The sequence below is a fragment of the Ranitomeya imitator genome, chromosome 3, assembly GCF_032444005.1.
Source record: "Ranitomeya imitator isolate aRanImi1 chromosome 3, aRanImi1.pri, whole genome shotgun sequence".
NCBI lineage: Eukaryota > Metazoa > Chordata > Amphibia > Anura > Dendrobatidae > Ranitomeya > Ranitomeya imitator.
The window spans coordinates 807013667-807029341 of NC_091284.1; the positions used below are offsets into that span (position 1 = coordinate 807013667).

A 15675-nucleotide genomic window follows, 5' to 3' on the forward strand; every position below is an offset into this window, starting at 1 on the left:
CTGCCCTGTATATATACACTGCACAATACCACTGCCCTGTATATATACACTGCACAGTACCACTCCTCCTGTATATATACACTGCACAGTACCACTCCTCCTGTATATATACACTGCACAGTACCACTGCCCTGTATATATACACTGCACAGTACCACTGCCCTGTATATATACACTACACAGTACCACTGCCCTGTATATATACACTGCACAGTACCACTGCCCTGTATATATACACTGCACAGTACCACTCCTCCTGTATATATACACTGCACAGTACCACTGCCCTGTATATATACACTGCACAGTACCACTGCCCTGTATATATACACTGCACAGTACCACTCCTCCTGTATATATACACTGCACAGTACCTCTCCCCTGTATATATACACTGCACCGTACCACTGCCCTGTATATATACACTGCACAGTACCACTCCTCCTGTCCTGTATATATACACTGCACAGTACCACTCCTCCTGTCCTGTATATATACACTGCACAGTACCACTCCTCCTGTCCTGTATATATACACTGCCCAGTACCACTCCTCCTGTCCTGTATATATACACTGCACAGTACCACTCCTCCTGTCCTGTATATATACACTGCACAGTACCACTCCTCCTGTCCTGTATATATACACTGCACAGTACCACTCCTCCTGTCCTGTATATATACACTGCCTAGTACCATCACTCCCCTGTATATATACACTGCACAGTACCTCTCCTCCTATCCTGTATATATACACTGCACAGTACCACTCCTCCTGTCCTGTATATATACACTGCACAGTACCACTCCTCCTGTCCTGTATATATACACTGCACAGTACCACTCCTCCTGTCCTGTATATATACACTGCACAGTACCTCTCCCCTGTATATATACACTGCACCGTACCACTCCCCTGTATATATACACTGCACAGTACCACTCCTCCTGTCCTGTATATATACACTGCACAGTACCACTCCTCCTGTCCTGTATATATACACTGCACAGTACCACTCCTCCTGTCCTGTATATACACTGCACAATACCACTCCTCCTGTCCTGTATATATACACTGCACAGTACCACTCCTCTTGTCCTGTATATATACACTGCACAGTACCACTCCTCCTGTCCTGTATATATACACTGCACAGTACCACTCCTCCTGTCCTGTATATATACACTGCACAGTACCACTCCTCCTGTCCTGTATATATACACTGCACAGTACCACTCCTCTTGTCCTGTATATATACACTGCACAGTACCACTCCTCCTGTCCTGTATATATACACTGCACAGTACCACTCCTCCTGTCCTGTATATATACACTGCACAGTACCACTCCTCCTGTCCTGTATATATACACTGCCCAGTACCATCACTCCCCTGTATATATACACTGCACAGTACCTCTCCTCCTATCCTGTATATATACAATGCACAGTACCACTCCTCCTGTATATATACACTGCACAGTGCCTCTCCTATCCTGTATATATACACTGTAGAATTTACAATAGCTGTCACTCATGTTAGAAGTGAAATCTGGCATTGTACTATACCTAGATTTCTCTGCCGTATCTTGGCATCATGAATCGTGGTATGTGTTAAAGGGGGGACCCACTGAGACTCTTTTGCCGGGGCCCTCAAAAACCTGAAGCCGGCCCTGGGGGTGGGTCACTGGGCCGCGGCCGGCGCTGCAGCTGTTTAACGCTATTGACGTGCGGGCCCGCGCCCGCACGTCAATAGTTAACAGCCGCCAGCCAGTCTGAGGCTGGCAGCTGACGTCAGTCCCAGTGTGCATGTCGCCGGCGTCTGACATCATTGTCAGTCGCCGGCGGGTGCACGTTTCAGCTGCGTGGAGAGAGCAGGAGCGCGGCAGGTAAGCAGAACTCCGGCGAAACAATTAAAGTTCTACATCTGAGGTCTTATTCCTGCTGGGGGGGGGGGGGGGCGCCAAGCTCGGGAACAGCCCCGGGCGGCAAAAGCTCTAGCTACGCCTCTGGACCAGGACCTATGTCATCACGCTGCCCACACTCTGCGTCCACCTTCATTGGCTGAGAAATGGCGCTTTTAGCGTCATTGAAAAGCGACTTTGTCGCGAAAGTCGCGTACCGCATGGCCAACCCCACACAGGGGTCGGGTCGGGTTTCATGAAACCCGACTTTGCCAAAAGTCGGCGACTTTTGAAAATGAACGATCCGTTTCGCTCAACCCTAATAATTATAATAGAAACATAAAAGATCTAAAAACACCGAAGCCACAAAATTTGTGTAAGTCTCAAGACTTTAAGCCACGACTGTGGGGGCACAAGTGAGGGCAATTACCTTCGATTGCAGAATCTGAATTGATATAAGCGACGCCTCGTTCCTGGAGAATTTTTGCATTTTCCTGCAGTCAAAAAAACAAACAAAGACAAATAGCGATAAAATAAAGTAATGAGAAAGGAGCCACATAAGCCGAGAACTTCTCTTTCCATTCAAGATTACAAAATGTCTCACAGAAGGTTTCTACAGCGTCACTCAGGAAGTCCAACCCTAGAAGTCCATGCACAAGTCTCTCGAAAAAATCGTATGGTCATTGAGGGGTCATGGCGGGGTCCAGTGTCTCTCACTCACCAATTTACTGAATCCATGCTCCCATCGAAAGGGTTGGCCAATAAACAACATTCCCAGGATAGAAGAAGTATTGTTTCTCCTTGAGGAGATTGACATGCTAAGCATGCCGACTCCGAGATGAGGAGACTTACAGCTGCAATGCTCCTCTGGGAAATATGCTAATTATGCACATTGTCTCTTCAGAGTTCTCTTCCTCTCTGAAGAGACAATTTGCATAATCAGGATAGGAGATAAATATATAAGGAGACTTAGTGATCACAAGAACGGGGATCCCATGTCCCCCCACCCTCATTTTAGTGGGTCAGTGGTCATGCAATCATACTGCTGCCCAACTCTTTGTCCAAGGAGCACTCCCTACTGGACACGACTAGTCCCTCTGCCGGTCAGTTTTGCAAATTTTTACAATTAAAGGGGTATCCCCATCTCCAAGATCCTATCCCAATATGTAGTAGGTGTAATAATAACAATAATATTAGCAAATATCTTCAATTAGAAATGTAGTATAGTTTTTTCTGATTTGCTGTGTCTCTTTCCTCGTGTGCAAGAATTATAGGACCTTAAGTATCTATGGTTACGACCACTGGTATTGTGACAGTTAGCTAGTTGCCAGTGGTCGTAATCATGGATACCTAATGTCCTGCAATGCCTGCACATGAGGAAAGACATAGCGAATCAGAAAAACTATACTACATTTCTAATTGGAGATATTTGCTAATAACATTATTATTACACCTACTACAAATTGGGATAGGATCTTGGAGATGGGATTACCCCTTTAAGCATCAGATTTTCGCAGAATATTCTTGCTTGCCCAGTCTATCACCATGGCAACCATGTGGGATTTGCAGGCCAAGCTCAGTGATGTAATGTTGTGTGTGTTAAATACCAAACACATCCACAGAAAAAGAAGGACGGTCTATTGATGCAGCGGTCACGCTTGATAGCGGCATTTAGGAGGTTAAACTGTCCAGCTCCAATCACATCATTTACACTCAATATGTAATAAAACTGGCCACGACCACCGTACACACATGGCGACTGCCGTCTAGCGTTAGCAGCCTCAGGCCTTGTAACTAAGGATAACACAGTCCGTCCTTCAGATTCATTAAAGGGAACCTGTCACCCCCGTTTTTTGAGATTGAGCTATAAATACTGTTAAATAGGGCCTGCGCTGTGTGTTCCTATAGTGTATGTAGTGTACCCCAATTCCCCATGTATGCTGAGAAATAACTTACCAAAGTCGCCGTTTTCGCCTGTCAATCAGGCTGGTCAGGTCGGGAGGGCGTGGTGACATCTCTGGTTCTTCCTCAGCTTTACGTTGGTGGCGTAGTGGTGAACAAGCAGCGCGCGATCTGCGCTGTAATCCCTTGCATCGGTGGGGGCGGCCATCTTCCTGGGGCCGCGCGTGCGCAGATCGAGTGCTCTGCTGCACGGGGCTTCAGGAAAATGGCCGCGGGATGCCGCGCGTGCGCATTAGAGATCGCGGCGGCCATTTTCCCAAAGCCGAGATGCAAACTCGGCTTTGGGAAAATGGCCGCCGCGATCTCTAATGCGCACGTGCGGCATCCCGCGGCCATTTTCCTGAAGCCCCGTGCAGCAGAGCACTCGATCTGCGCACGCGCGGCCCCAGGAAGATGGCCGCCCCCACCGATGCAAGGGATTACAGCGCAGATCGCGCGCTGCTTGTTCACCACTACGCCACTACGCCACCAACGTAAAGCTGAGGAAGAACCAGCGATGTCACCACGCCCTCCCGACCTGACCAGCCTGATTGACAGGCGAAAACGGCGACTTTGGTAAGTTATTTCTCAGCATACATAGGGAATCGGGGTACACTACATACACTATAGGAACACACAGCGCAGGCCCTATTTAACAGTATTTATAGCTCAATCTCAAAAAACGGGGTGACAGGTTCCCTTTAATGTCCATAGCAACCAATCACGGCGCAGCTTTCATTGTTCAACAGCAGAATATGAAATGAAAGCTGAGCTGTGATTGGACGCAATGTGAAATAAAGTCAATTTTATTAATCTCCATCATAATGCCACTTTTACCCGCGGCCTTTGTTTAATTAGATGCAAAACGCAAGAAATAAAAGCTGTTGTGTAAAATGTAAATGTCAGGGAGTTGTTTCCCTCAATGATGCCGTAATAACAAGTGTCATTACAGAAAGACGCCCACTGTCCTATGGCCGCCAGCCACATCCACACCACTCCTTCCTTCCTGTCTTTTCCAGTCTGTGAGCCATTAGCAGCCCACAAATAAGTGGGACGTGTGATATTAGTTAAATAATTAGACACTTGGTTGCAGATGGCTCTTTTGATTTTGGGGAATATGAAAACTCTGATTGGTTGCAGATTCCACCTCTACGGACCCTCGGACGGGGATAAAAATCAAAAAATCCTAACGTAGTTTTAATTAAATGCATTTTTCTGTTCCAAATATTGGACACTGCAGCTACACTCATGCCTGTGCAAAGGCAGACATATTGGTTTCCCCATGGCAACACTTCCATCCGTAAGTGGTTCAGAGTTGTCATAGGGACAAATCTTCATGTACATCGATGTCCTCCTATTCCTGCGAATACTCAAGTCATTTTTCAATGTAGATGTGCAAATGGTCTCCAGACAGGAAGCGGACTAGAACTCCAGCTCCTATATTGACCTTTAGGACCGCTAATGGGCCGCAGAGCTCACACCTTGCCCGGATGCCGAAGTTTTGTCTGAGGGAAATGTGAAAACTGTAGCCCGTTATTACGCCACGTCAGCAATGCTCACAGTTCTCACAATTCCCTCGGTGAAGCCTGTTAGCGGGCACCGTGTATGGGAGGGGAGGAGTATAGGGCATTTTTATTTTCTAGAAGCACTATCGCATATGTGTCAGGTTATTACATTATATGCAGTTTATTTTTTTGCCATTTCCCATATTTATATATGACAAAAAGTCATTTTTTTTGTTATTTTTACACTGGCAAATAGACCTTATAATAGTCTCATACGTCATATTTTGTAAAGATTAAAATGAAATAATAGAAAACACAAGATCCACCATTCACAATAGGGCATGTCACAGCTCCCCTCCTCCTCCTCCTGTACAATGACTGATAACACCTCTATATACAGTAGATAACACAGGATCCACCATTCACAATAGGTGATGTCACAGCTCGCCTCCTCCTCTTGTACAATGACTGATATCACCTCTATATACAGTAGATAACACGGGATCCACCATTCACAATAGGTGATGTGACAGCTCACCTCCTCCTCCTGTACAATGACTGATAACACCTCTATATACAGTAGATAACACAGGATCCACCATTCACAATAGGTGATATCACAGCTCACCCCCTCCTCCTGTACAATGACTGATAACACCTCTATATACAGTAGATAACACAGGATCCACCATTCACAATAGGTGATGTCACAGCTCCCCTCCTCCTCCTCCTGTACAATGACTGATAACACCTCTATATACAGTAGATAACACAGGATCCACCATTCACAATAGGTGATGTCACAGCTCGCCTCCTCCTCTTGTACAATGACTGATATCACCTCTATATACAGTAGATAACACGGGATCCACCATTCACAATAGGTGATGTGACAGCTCACCTCCTCCTCCTGTACAATGACTGATAACACCTCTATATACAGTAGATAACACAGGATCCACCATTCACAATAGGTGATATCACAGCTCACCTCCTCCTCCTGTACAATGACTGATAACACCTCTATATACAGTAGATAACACAGGATCCACCATTCACAATAGGTGATGTCACAGCTCACCTCCTCCTGTACAATGACTGATAACACCTCTATATACAGTAGATAACACAGGATCCACCATTCACTATAGGTGATGTCACAGCTCACCTCCTCCTCCTGTACAATGACTGATAACACCTCTATATACAGTAGATAACACAGGATCCACCATTCACAATAGGTGATGTCACAGCTCACCTCCTCCTGTACAATGACTGATAACACCTCTATATACAGTAGATAACACAGGATCCACCATTCACTATAGGTGATGTCACAGCTCACCTCCTCCTCCTGTACAATGACTGATCACACCTCTATATACAGTAGATAACACAGGATCCACCATTCACAATAGGTGATGTCACAGCTCACCTGCTCCTCCTGTACAATGACTGATAACACCTCTATATACAGTAGATAACAGAGGATCCACCATTCACAATAGGTGATGTCACAGCTCACCTCCTCCTCCTGTACAATGACTGATAACACCTCTATATACAGTAGATAACACAGGATCCACCATTTACAATAGGTGATATCACAGCTCACCTCCTCCTCCTGTACAATGACTGATAACACCTCTATATACAGTAGATAACACAGGATCCATCATTCACAATAGGTGATGTCACAGCTCACCTCCTCCTCCTGTACAATGACTGATTACACCTCTATATACAGTAGATAACACAGGATTCACCATTCACAATAGGTGATGTCACAGCTCACCTCCTCCTCCTGTACAATGACTGATAACACCTCTATATACAGTAGATAACACAGGATCCACCATTCACAATAGGTGATGTCACAGCTCACCTGCTCCTCCTGTACAATGACTGATCACACCTCTATATACAGTAGATAACACAGGATCCACCATTCACAATAGGTGATGTCACAGCTCACCTGCTCCTCCTGTACAATGACTGATAACACCTCTATATACAGTAGATGGTAGTTATAAAAAGCACTACATTAAATGGTTTTTGATTAGCAACTAATAGAGTACATTATACAATAAGCTCTATTGTAACATTTATTAGCAGTAGCCATTAATCAAAAGACAGAATTCTGCTCAATTTTAAGTGCTAAAAATTAATATAAAACAATAATAATAGTAATCATCAGAATTAAGTTTGGCCTGTTGATACAACCATACACGACAGTAAGATTTTTTCTTCTGTCCCCTCGGGAAAAGCAATTGCTCACCCTGTCCAATAGTAAACACTGGTCTACATAGCTGGACCTTTTGGTTCTTGAGATTGATTTTTCTCACCTCAGCCCATTCCGTCGATCCCAACAGCCCAAATTCTTCTGCATCCCAGCTAGCAAAGATGATAGTCCTTCTTGGCCTCCACCCTGAAATGAAGGGGAAAAAAAAAAATCACAGTATGCTGCGAGTAGCCACAAATATCAGTCGAGACTCACCGACGCAAGTCTCTGGGTGCTGTACAAAAAAAAAAAATGGATGGCACACGTATCAAGAGTATGCCATCAGAGTTTTATGCACACATCTCAAAGGAACCATGAAATTAGATAAATAGATGGATATATAGAATAGATAAATATCCTGTAGACATATAATGTCACAAGCCCCCTACCTATAATAAATAGGGATGAGCAAATAGCTGCGGATAAGTGCTATAGCGCCTATTTGTTGGGCTCTCCATACATGTGTTGTGACTGTCACACAGCCGCGACACATCCAGCTGTGGTGCCGAGCAGCTGATTATCGGGAGCGCTCCAGGTATCCGGGTTACCGATGCAGTTATTCGGGAAGCGCTATAGCCATTTGGATAAACACTTATCCGAAGCTATTCACTCATAATAATAATAATAATAATAAACTTGCACGCTTTAGTGCTTTTCATGAGGCACTAAAGGGTGTTTAGCTTTGTTTAACCTAATAAATAAATAATTTAAAAAAACGACATGGGGTCCCCCCTATTTTTAATAACCAGCAAAGGTAAAGCCGACAGCTGCGGGCTTATATTATCAAGCTGGGAATGTCCCCGAGTATTGGACCCTTCCCAGTCTAACAATACCAGCCATCAGCCGCCCTAGAAATGGCGCTTCACATTAGATACGCTTCGCCCTGCTCTTCCCGACTGCCCTGGTGCGTGGGTAATCGGGGTAATGGTTTTGGAGTTGGCGTCAGCTGTGATTTGTCAAAAATCACCGCTGGCATCAAGCCCTGCCGTTTGTAACGTAGAGGGGTCTATCAGACACCTACGATACTAACCCAGTAATCAAAAATAGAAACACACACAAGAACCACTTGAAAAAAAAAAAAAAAAGATTCCCCCACACCATCCCTCATTCTACAATTTCTAAAAAAAAAAAAAAAAAGTATGCAAATTTGCCGTAGTCCTGGGAATCCGCTGTAGTCCACAAATGGACACCTGAAAAGCATAGAAAGGCAGAAATAAAAACAGGACCCTGTCCCCCATTCACAAACTTATAAAAATCTAAAAAAGTTCCCATGCAGGTTCAGTGCGGTTCTTGGCGTTCCCACAATGATTTCGGAATCTGAAGGCTCAGCTCAGTAGGATATAGCGGCATCCATTCCGGGTCCTGCTGCGCTCTGTGAGACATGGCGGCTCCGATGAGCGTGCGGTTACTGACGTCACCGCTGTTTAGAGCCGCCGGGTCTCGCAAAGCGCAGCAGGACCTGGAGTGGCTGCTGCTATAGCCTACGGAGCTGCGTTTTCTGAACGAGGCGCCATAGCCTTTGGATGTCGGATTCGGGAATCGCGAAGGACTACGTCGCACCTGCATGGGAACTTTTTGTTTCCTAATAAATTGGTGAATGAGGGACAGTGTCTTGCCTTTATTTCTATCATTTTATGTGCTTTTCTGGTATCCATTTGTGGACTACGGCAGATTCCCAGGACTACGGTGGATCTGCATGCCTTTTTTTAATGCATTGGTGAACCAGGGAAAGTGTGGGGGAGTGTTTTTTCCAAATAAAGTATTTCTGTGTGAGCGTTTTTGTTTTTGATTACTGGGTTAGCAATGGGTGCGTCTGATAAAACGCCTCTCCATTATTAACCCCAGTGTTTGATGTCAGCTGTGATTTTTGACATATCACAGCTGTCGTCAACCCCAACTATCATTACCCCAATTATCACCGCCCTGCGCAATTGGGAAGAGCCAAGGCGAACAGCCAGAATTTGTGCATCTAATGTAATGCACCACATCTGGGGCGGCTGAGGGCTGATATTTTAAGGCTGGCAAGGGTCTAATAACCAATAAAAAAATAAACAATACATGTCATAACTGGTACAGGAGGAGAGAGGACCCTGCCCGCGAAGACTCACAATCTACAAGGGATGGGTGAGAATACAGTAGGCGAGGGTAGAGCTGGTCATGCAGCGTTTTGGTTGATCGGTGGTTACTGCAGGTTATAGGCTTGCCGGAAGAGGTAGGTCTTCAGGTTCTTTTTGAAGGTTTCGATGGTAAGTGAGAGTCTGATATGTTGGGGTAGAGGGTTCCAGAGTAGGGGTGATAAGGATAGTATGAGATACTTTATCAAATGCTTTTCTGAAGTCGAAATAAACTTATCTACCGCATTTCCCTGATCCATCGAGTCAGTGATTCCATCATAGAAGGAAATTAGATTAGCCTGGCATGACGTATTTGCTACAAACCCATTCTGGTTTACTGTATTTTTATCCAACTACTTACATACATGCTGTCTAATAATTTGCTCAAAGATATTTGCTGGTAGTAAGGTACACTGGCCTGTAATTTCTAGGCTCATTGAAATAATGTAAGCAGAATTTTGTGGAAGAGCTGAAATTCAGTGAAAGTTAGGATTTTGGGGTAAAGTTAATTTTCATGGTAAGGAATAACTTTGCAAATGTTTACAATTCATCTGATGACCCTTCATAACAATCTATAGTTAGTGGCAATTTGCCACTTTTTATAAACTGAAGCCGCAAACTTTGTGAAAACCAAAATTTGGGCGCGTCTCAAAACTTTAGGCCACGCCTTTACGATGAGGGAGCAGAAGTCATAAAAAGCTAGAATTGCTAATGAAACCCTATTGAAAGAATGCTTTCTAGCTAAAAGTACATGCAAAAAGGAAAATAAGATGCCCCCAAATGCTGAATTCTGAATGTGACATTATGCATGTCGTTCCACTACTTTTTCCACAAGGTCTCCAAAACAACCTCCAATATAGGTGTATACTTGTATATTATACTTTGTACCTTCTCTTACTTTTGCACCAAAGCTTCTTGCAACTTCTTGAAGCACGGCAGCCCCAGTAGTTGGATCAATTCCTCCAAAAACCCATGAATCCCGATGACCTCCCAAAATGATATACCGGTCTGCAAAAGGTGGGACAGCATAATGCATGCTAATTATTTATTTTCAGGTGGTCTCCAACTTAAAAAATATTGACATGTAGTACATAACACTTATAAAGAAAATGAGCTGACCCCCTATTTTCACTTCCACAAACACAGTTGGCCTTGATATCTGGTGAGAACTGCATCGCTCTGCAGCTAGCCCTGACAATGTGTATGTTCCTGTATATCTAAGGGACAAGTCAATATTACAATATCATGGTGTGCTCTATATAATTAATGTGCATTAAAGTTCAGTAATTTTGCAATTATATAACTTGGGAAAATACTAATTTCCAGATTGTTTTATACCCCAGAGCTGTATTTACAATGCTGCTGATCACTACTGGATAGTCAACCAACTGTACCCTTAAACATCTGGGCTCTTATATCACAGCAAGACAGTGCTTAGTCCAGACTACTCTATAGTGCCTGGTTTCCAAAATGTGAATTACCAGCACAAGTTCTGTTCAGATAATGAGGCTGCAGAATAGGGAGTTAAGCTCTGGAGTATAATACAGGATGTAACTCAGGATCAGTACAGGATCAGTAATGTAATGTATGTACACAGTGACTGTACCAGCAGAATATTGAGTGCAGCTCTGGGGTATAATACAGGATGTAACTCAGGATCAGTAATGTAATGTATGTACACAGTGACTGCACCAGCAGAATAGTGAGTGCAGCTCTGGGGTATAATACAGGATGTAACTCAGGATCAGTATTGTAATGTATGTACACTGACTGTACCAGCAGAATAGTGAGTGCAGCTCTGGGGTATAATACAGGATGTAACTCAGGATCAGTAATGTAATGTATGTACACTGACTGTACCAGCAGAATAGTGAGTGCAGCTCTGGGGTATAATACAGGATGTAACTCAGGATCAGTAATGTATGTACACAGTGACTGCACCAGCAGAATAGTGAGCACAGCTATGGGGTATAATACAGGATGTAACTCAGGATCAGTAATGTAATGTATGTACACAGTGACTGTACCAGCAGAATATTGAGTGCAGCTCTGGGGTATAATACAGGATGTAACTCAGGATCAGTAATGTAATGTATGTACACAGTGACTGCACCAGCAGAATAGTGAGTGCAGCTCTGGGGTATAATACAGGATGTAACTCAGGATCAGTAATGTACTGTATGTACACAGTTACTGCACCAGCAGAATAGTGAGTGCAGCTCTGGCGTATAATACAGGATGTTACTCAGGATCAGTAATGTATGTACACAGTGACTGCACCAGCAGAATAGTGAGTGCAGCTCTGGAGTATAATACAGGATGTAACTCAGGATCAGTACAGGATCAGTAATGTAATGTATGTACACAGTGACTGTACCAGCAGAATAGTGAGTGCAGCTCTAGAGTATAATACAGGATGTAACTCAGGATCAGTAATGTAATGTATGTACACAGTGACTGCACCAGCAGAATAGTGAGTGCAGCTCTGGGGTATAATACAGGAGGTAACTCAGGATCAGTAATGTAATGTATGTACACAGTGACTGCACCAGCAGAATAGTGAGTGCAGCTCTGGGGTATAATACAGGAGGTAACTCAGGATCAGTAATGTAATGTATGTACACAGTGACTGCACCAGCAGAATAGTGAGTGCAGCTCTGGGGTATAATACAGGAGGTAACTCAGGATCAGTAATGTAATGTATGTACACAGTGACTGCACCAGCAGAATAGTGAGCGCAGCTCTGGGGTATAATACAGGATGTAACTCAGGATCAGTAATGTAATGTATGTACACAGTGACTCAGATGTTTATATAGGTTCTTTCTATATATACACGGTTAATAATTATCCAGCGTTAGACACCACTCTGCACTAAGGACGGCGTCACACTAGCGAGTTTTACGGACGTATGAGTGCAGAAAATACGTCCGTAAAACTCGCCAAACAAACGGCACAATTATTCTCTATGCCCCTGCTCCTATCTGCCGTATTTTACTGATCAGTATTATACTGGCTTCTACGGCCGTAGAAAATCGCAGCATGCTGCGTTTGTCACCGTACTGCGCAAAAAATACGCCAATGAAAGTCTATGGAAGCCAGAAAAATACGGATCACACACGGACCAGCAGTGTGACTTGCGAGAAATACGCAGCGCTGTTAGAGAGAAAAGCCGGCAATTCAGTGCGGTGTACAGTAAAATCACACTGACAGCTTCCAGTAGAATAGGTAGAATAAATGTGTACACATAGAATAGGTATATATATATATATATATATATATATATATATATATATATGTATGTCAGTAGACACATATATACTTCATACAGCGCTAGATAGCTTTAAAGCCGGTAATTCAATTACCGGCTTTTGCTTTCTCCTTCCTAAACCCGACATGATATGAGACCTGGTTTACATACAGTAAACCATCTCATATCACCATTTTTTTTGCATATTCCACACTACTAATGTCAGTAGTGTGTCTATGCAAAATTTGGCCGTTCTAGCTAGTAAATTAAAGGGTTAAATGGCGGAAAAAATTGGCGTGGGCTCCCGCGCAATTTTCTCCGCCAGAGTAGTAAAGCCAGTGACTGAGGGTAGATATTAATAGCCTGGAGAGGGTCCACGGTTATTGCCCCCCCCCCCCCCCCGGCTAAAATCACCTGCCCCCAGCCACCCCAGAAAAGGCACATCTGGAAGATGCGCCTATTCTGGCACTTGGCCACTCTCCTCCCATTACCGTGTAGCGGTGGGATATGGGGTAATGAAGGGTTAATGCCACCTTGCTATTGTAAGGTGACATTAAGCCAAATTAATAATGGAGAGGCGTCAATTATGACACCTATCCATTATTAATCCAATACTAGTAAAGGGTTAAAAAAAACCACAAACATTATTAAAAATTATTTTAATGAAATAAACACAAAGGTTGTTGTAATATTTTATTCAACGCCCAATCCAATCACTGAAGACCCTCGATCTGTAACAAAAAAAATAAAATAAACCAACAATATCCTTACCTTACGAAGATCTGTAATGTCCAACGATGTGAATCCATCTGAAGGGGTTAAAATATTTTGCAGCCACGAGCTCTGCTAATGCAGCGTTGTTCGTGGCTGCAAAACCCCGGGGAATGAAGGTAAAGTAGGTCAGTGACCTATATTTACCTTCATTTGCGGTGAGGCGCCCTCTGCTGGCTGTCCCTAGATCGTGGGAACTTTCCTAGAAAGCTCCCAGGCTCCAGTTCATATGAGGACAACCAGCAGAGGGCGCCTATTATGAACTCGAGCCTGGGAGCTTTCTAGGAAAGTTCCCACGATCTAGGGACAACCAGCAGAGGGCGCCTCACCGCAAATGCAGGTAAATATAGGTCATTGACCTACTTTACCTTCATTCCCCGGGGTTTTGCAGCCACGAACAACGTTGCATTAGCAAAGCTCGTGGCTGCAAAATATTTTAACCCCTTCAGATGGATTGGATTGGGCGTTGAATAAAATATTACAACAACCTTTGTGTTTATTTCATTAAAATAATTTTTAATAATGTGTGTGTGTTTTTTTTAACCCTTTTCTGGGGTGGCTGGGGGCAGGTGTTTTTAGCCACGGGGGGCCAATAACCGTGGACCCTCTCCAGGCTATTAATATCTGCCCTCAGTCACTGGCTTTACTACTCTGGCGGAGAAAATTGCGCGGGAGCCCACGCCAATTTTTCCGCCATTTAACCCTTTAATTTAGTAGATAGAACGGCCAAATTTAGCATATACACACTACTAACATTAGTAGTGTGGAATCTGCAAAAAAAAATGGGGATATGAGATGGTTTACTGTATGTAAACCAGGTCTCATATCATGTCGGTTTTAGGAAGGAGAAAGCAAAAGCCGGTAATTGAATTACCGGCTTTAAAGCTATCTAGCGCTGTATGAAGTAATAATATATATACATATATGTGTCTAATGACATTATATATATATATATATATATATATTTTTTTTTTTTTACACATGGATCCCTTGTATAGCCGTATGTTGGTTTTGCAAGCCTGCGAGAAAAACACGCAGTACGGATGCCATACGGATTACATACGGAGGATGCCATGCGCAAAATACGCTGACACACCCTGCCTACGGAGGAGCTACGGACCACTATTTTGGGGACTTTTCAGCGTATTACGGCCGTAATATACGGACCGTATTGTCTTACGCCGAGTGTGACTCCAGCCTAAGGGTTTTGATCAGGATTTGAGTCTGGTCCCAGCACTATCATGTTTCCATTATCTGGGTCCCTCCTGCCCTAACCGCCATCCTAGTGAGCCCATCGATCCTATAGTACATACCCGGTTCCACTGCTCCCCGGATGGTGCCGATGACATCATAAATCCTTGTGACCTCATTGTTGTTGTACACGTGCATCCTCACTTGTCTGAAATGTTAATGTAGGATTATTTATTAATATGTGTAAAAAAAAATAATTGCAGACAAATAATAATAAGCCAACTCTAAAGGTTTTCCATGTGTATAAAACTGATGCCAGAGAGCTGGCACCCTCACGCTGCAGGTCGCACGTTCATCCGTCTGCACTGAGAATAGGTGACATTTCCATACACTTATTACATAGGTGACGGCTTTTATCTCTGTGAATGGGGGTGAGGGACGGGTTACAGGCATACAGAGAAGGCAGGCTAGGATATCCCTTCTCTATGCTGTAACCATGAGCAATGTGTTCTGCAGCAGCTGAGATACGAGGAGGTGTACAATCTGCGCCTACAGCCTCTGAACTTAGTCCGGTCCCATCAACACATGCGCAATAAAGGTGTCACCTTGTTTCATATAGAGTAAAAGGTGAAGTAAAGGAGTCAATGACGGGCCTTGCTCACATCGTGGAAGTGATGTACAGTTTGTGCGTATGCTGCAAAAATCTCCCAGCATACGCGCT

General features: G+C 43.9%; 1 protein-coding gene across 3 annotated transcripts in view; it reads right to left on the bottom strand.

The window, feature by feature from the left end:
- Positions 1-15675, bottom strand: part of NAALAD2 (N-acetylated alpha-linked acidic dipeptidase 2) — an 84512-nt gene that overhangs the window by 28496 nt on the left and 40341 nt on the right. For all 3 annotated transcript variants that reach the window (XM_069759245.1, XM_069759246.1, XM_069759247.1), the window contains 4 exons: positions 15077-15162; positions 10632-10751; positions 7694-7776; positions 2333-2396 (listed from right to left, as the gene is read on the bottom strand). In XM_069759245.1, the coding sequence (XP_069615346.1) occupies positions 2333-2396; positions 7694-7776; positions 10632-10751; positions 15077-15162 (353 nt within the window). The remainder of the gene's footprint in view (positions 1-2332; positions 2397-7693; positions 7777-10631; positions 10752-15076; positions 15163-15675) is intronic.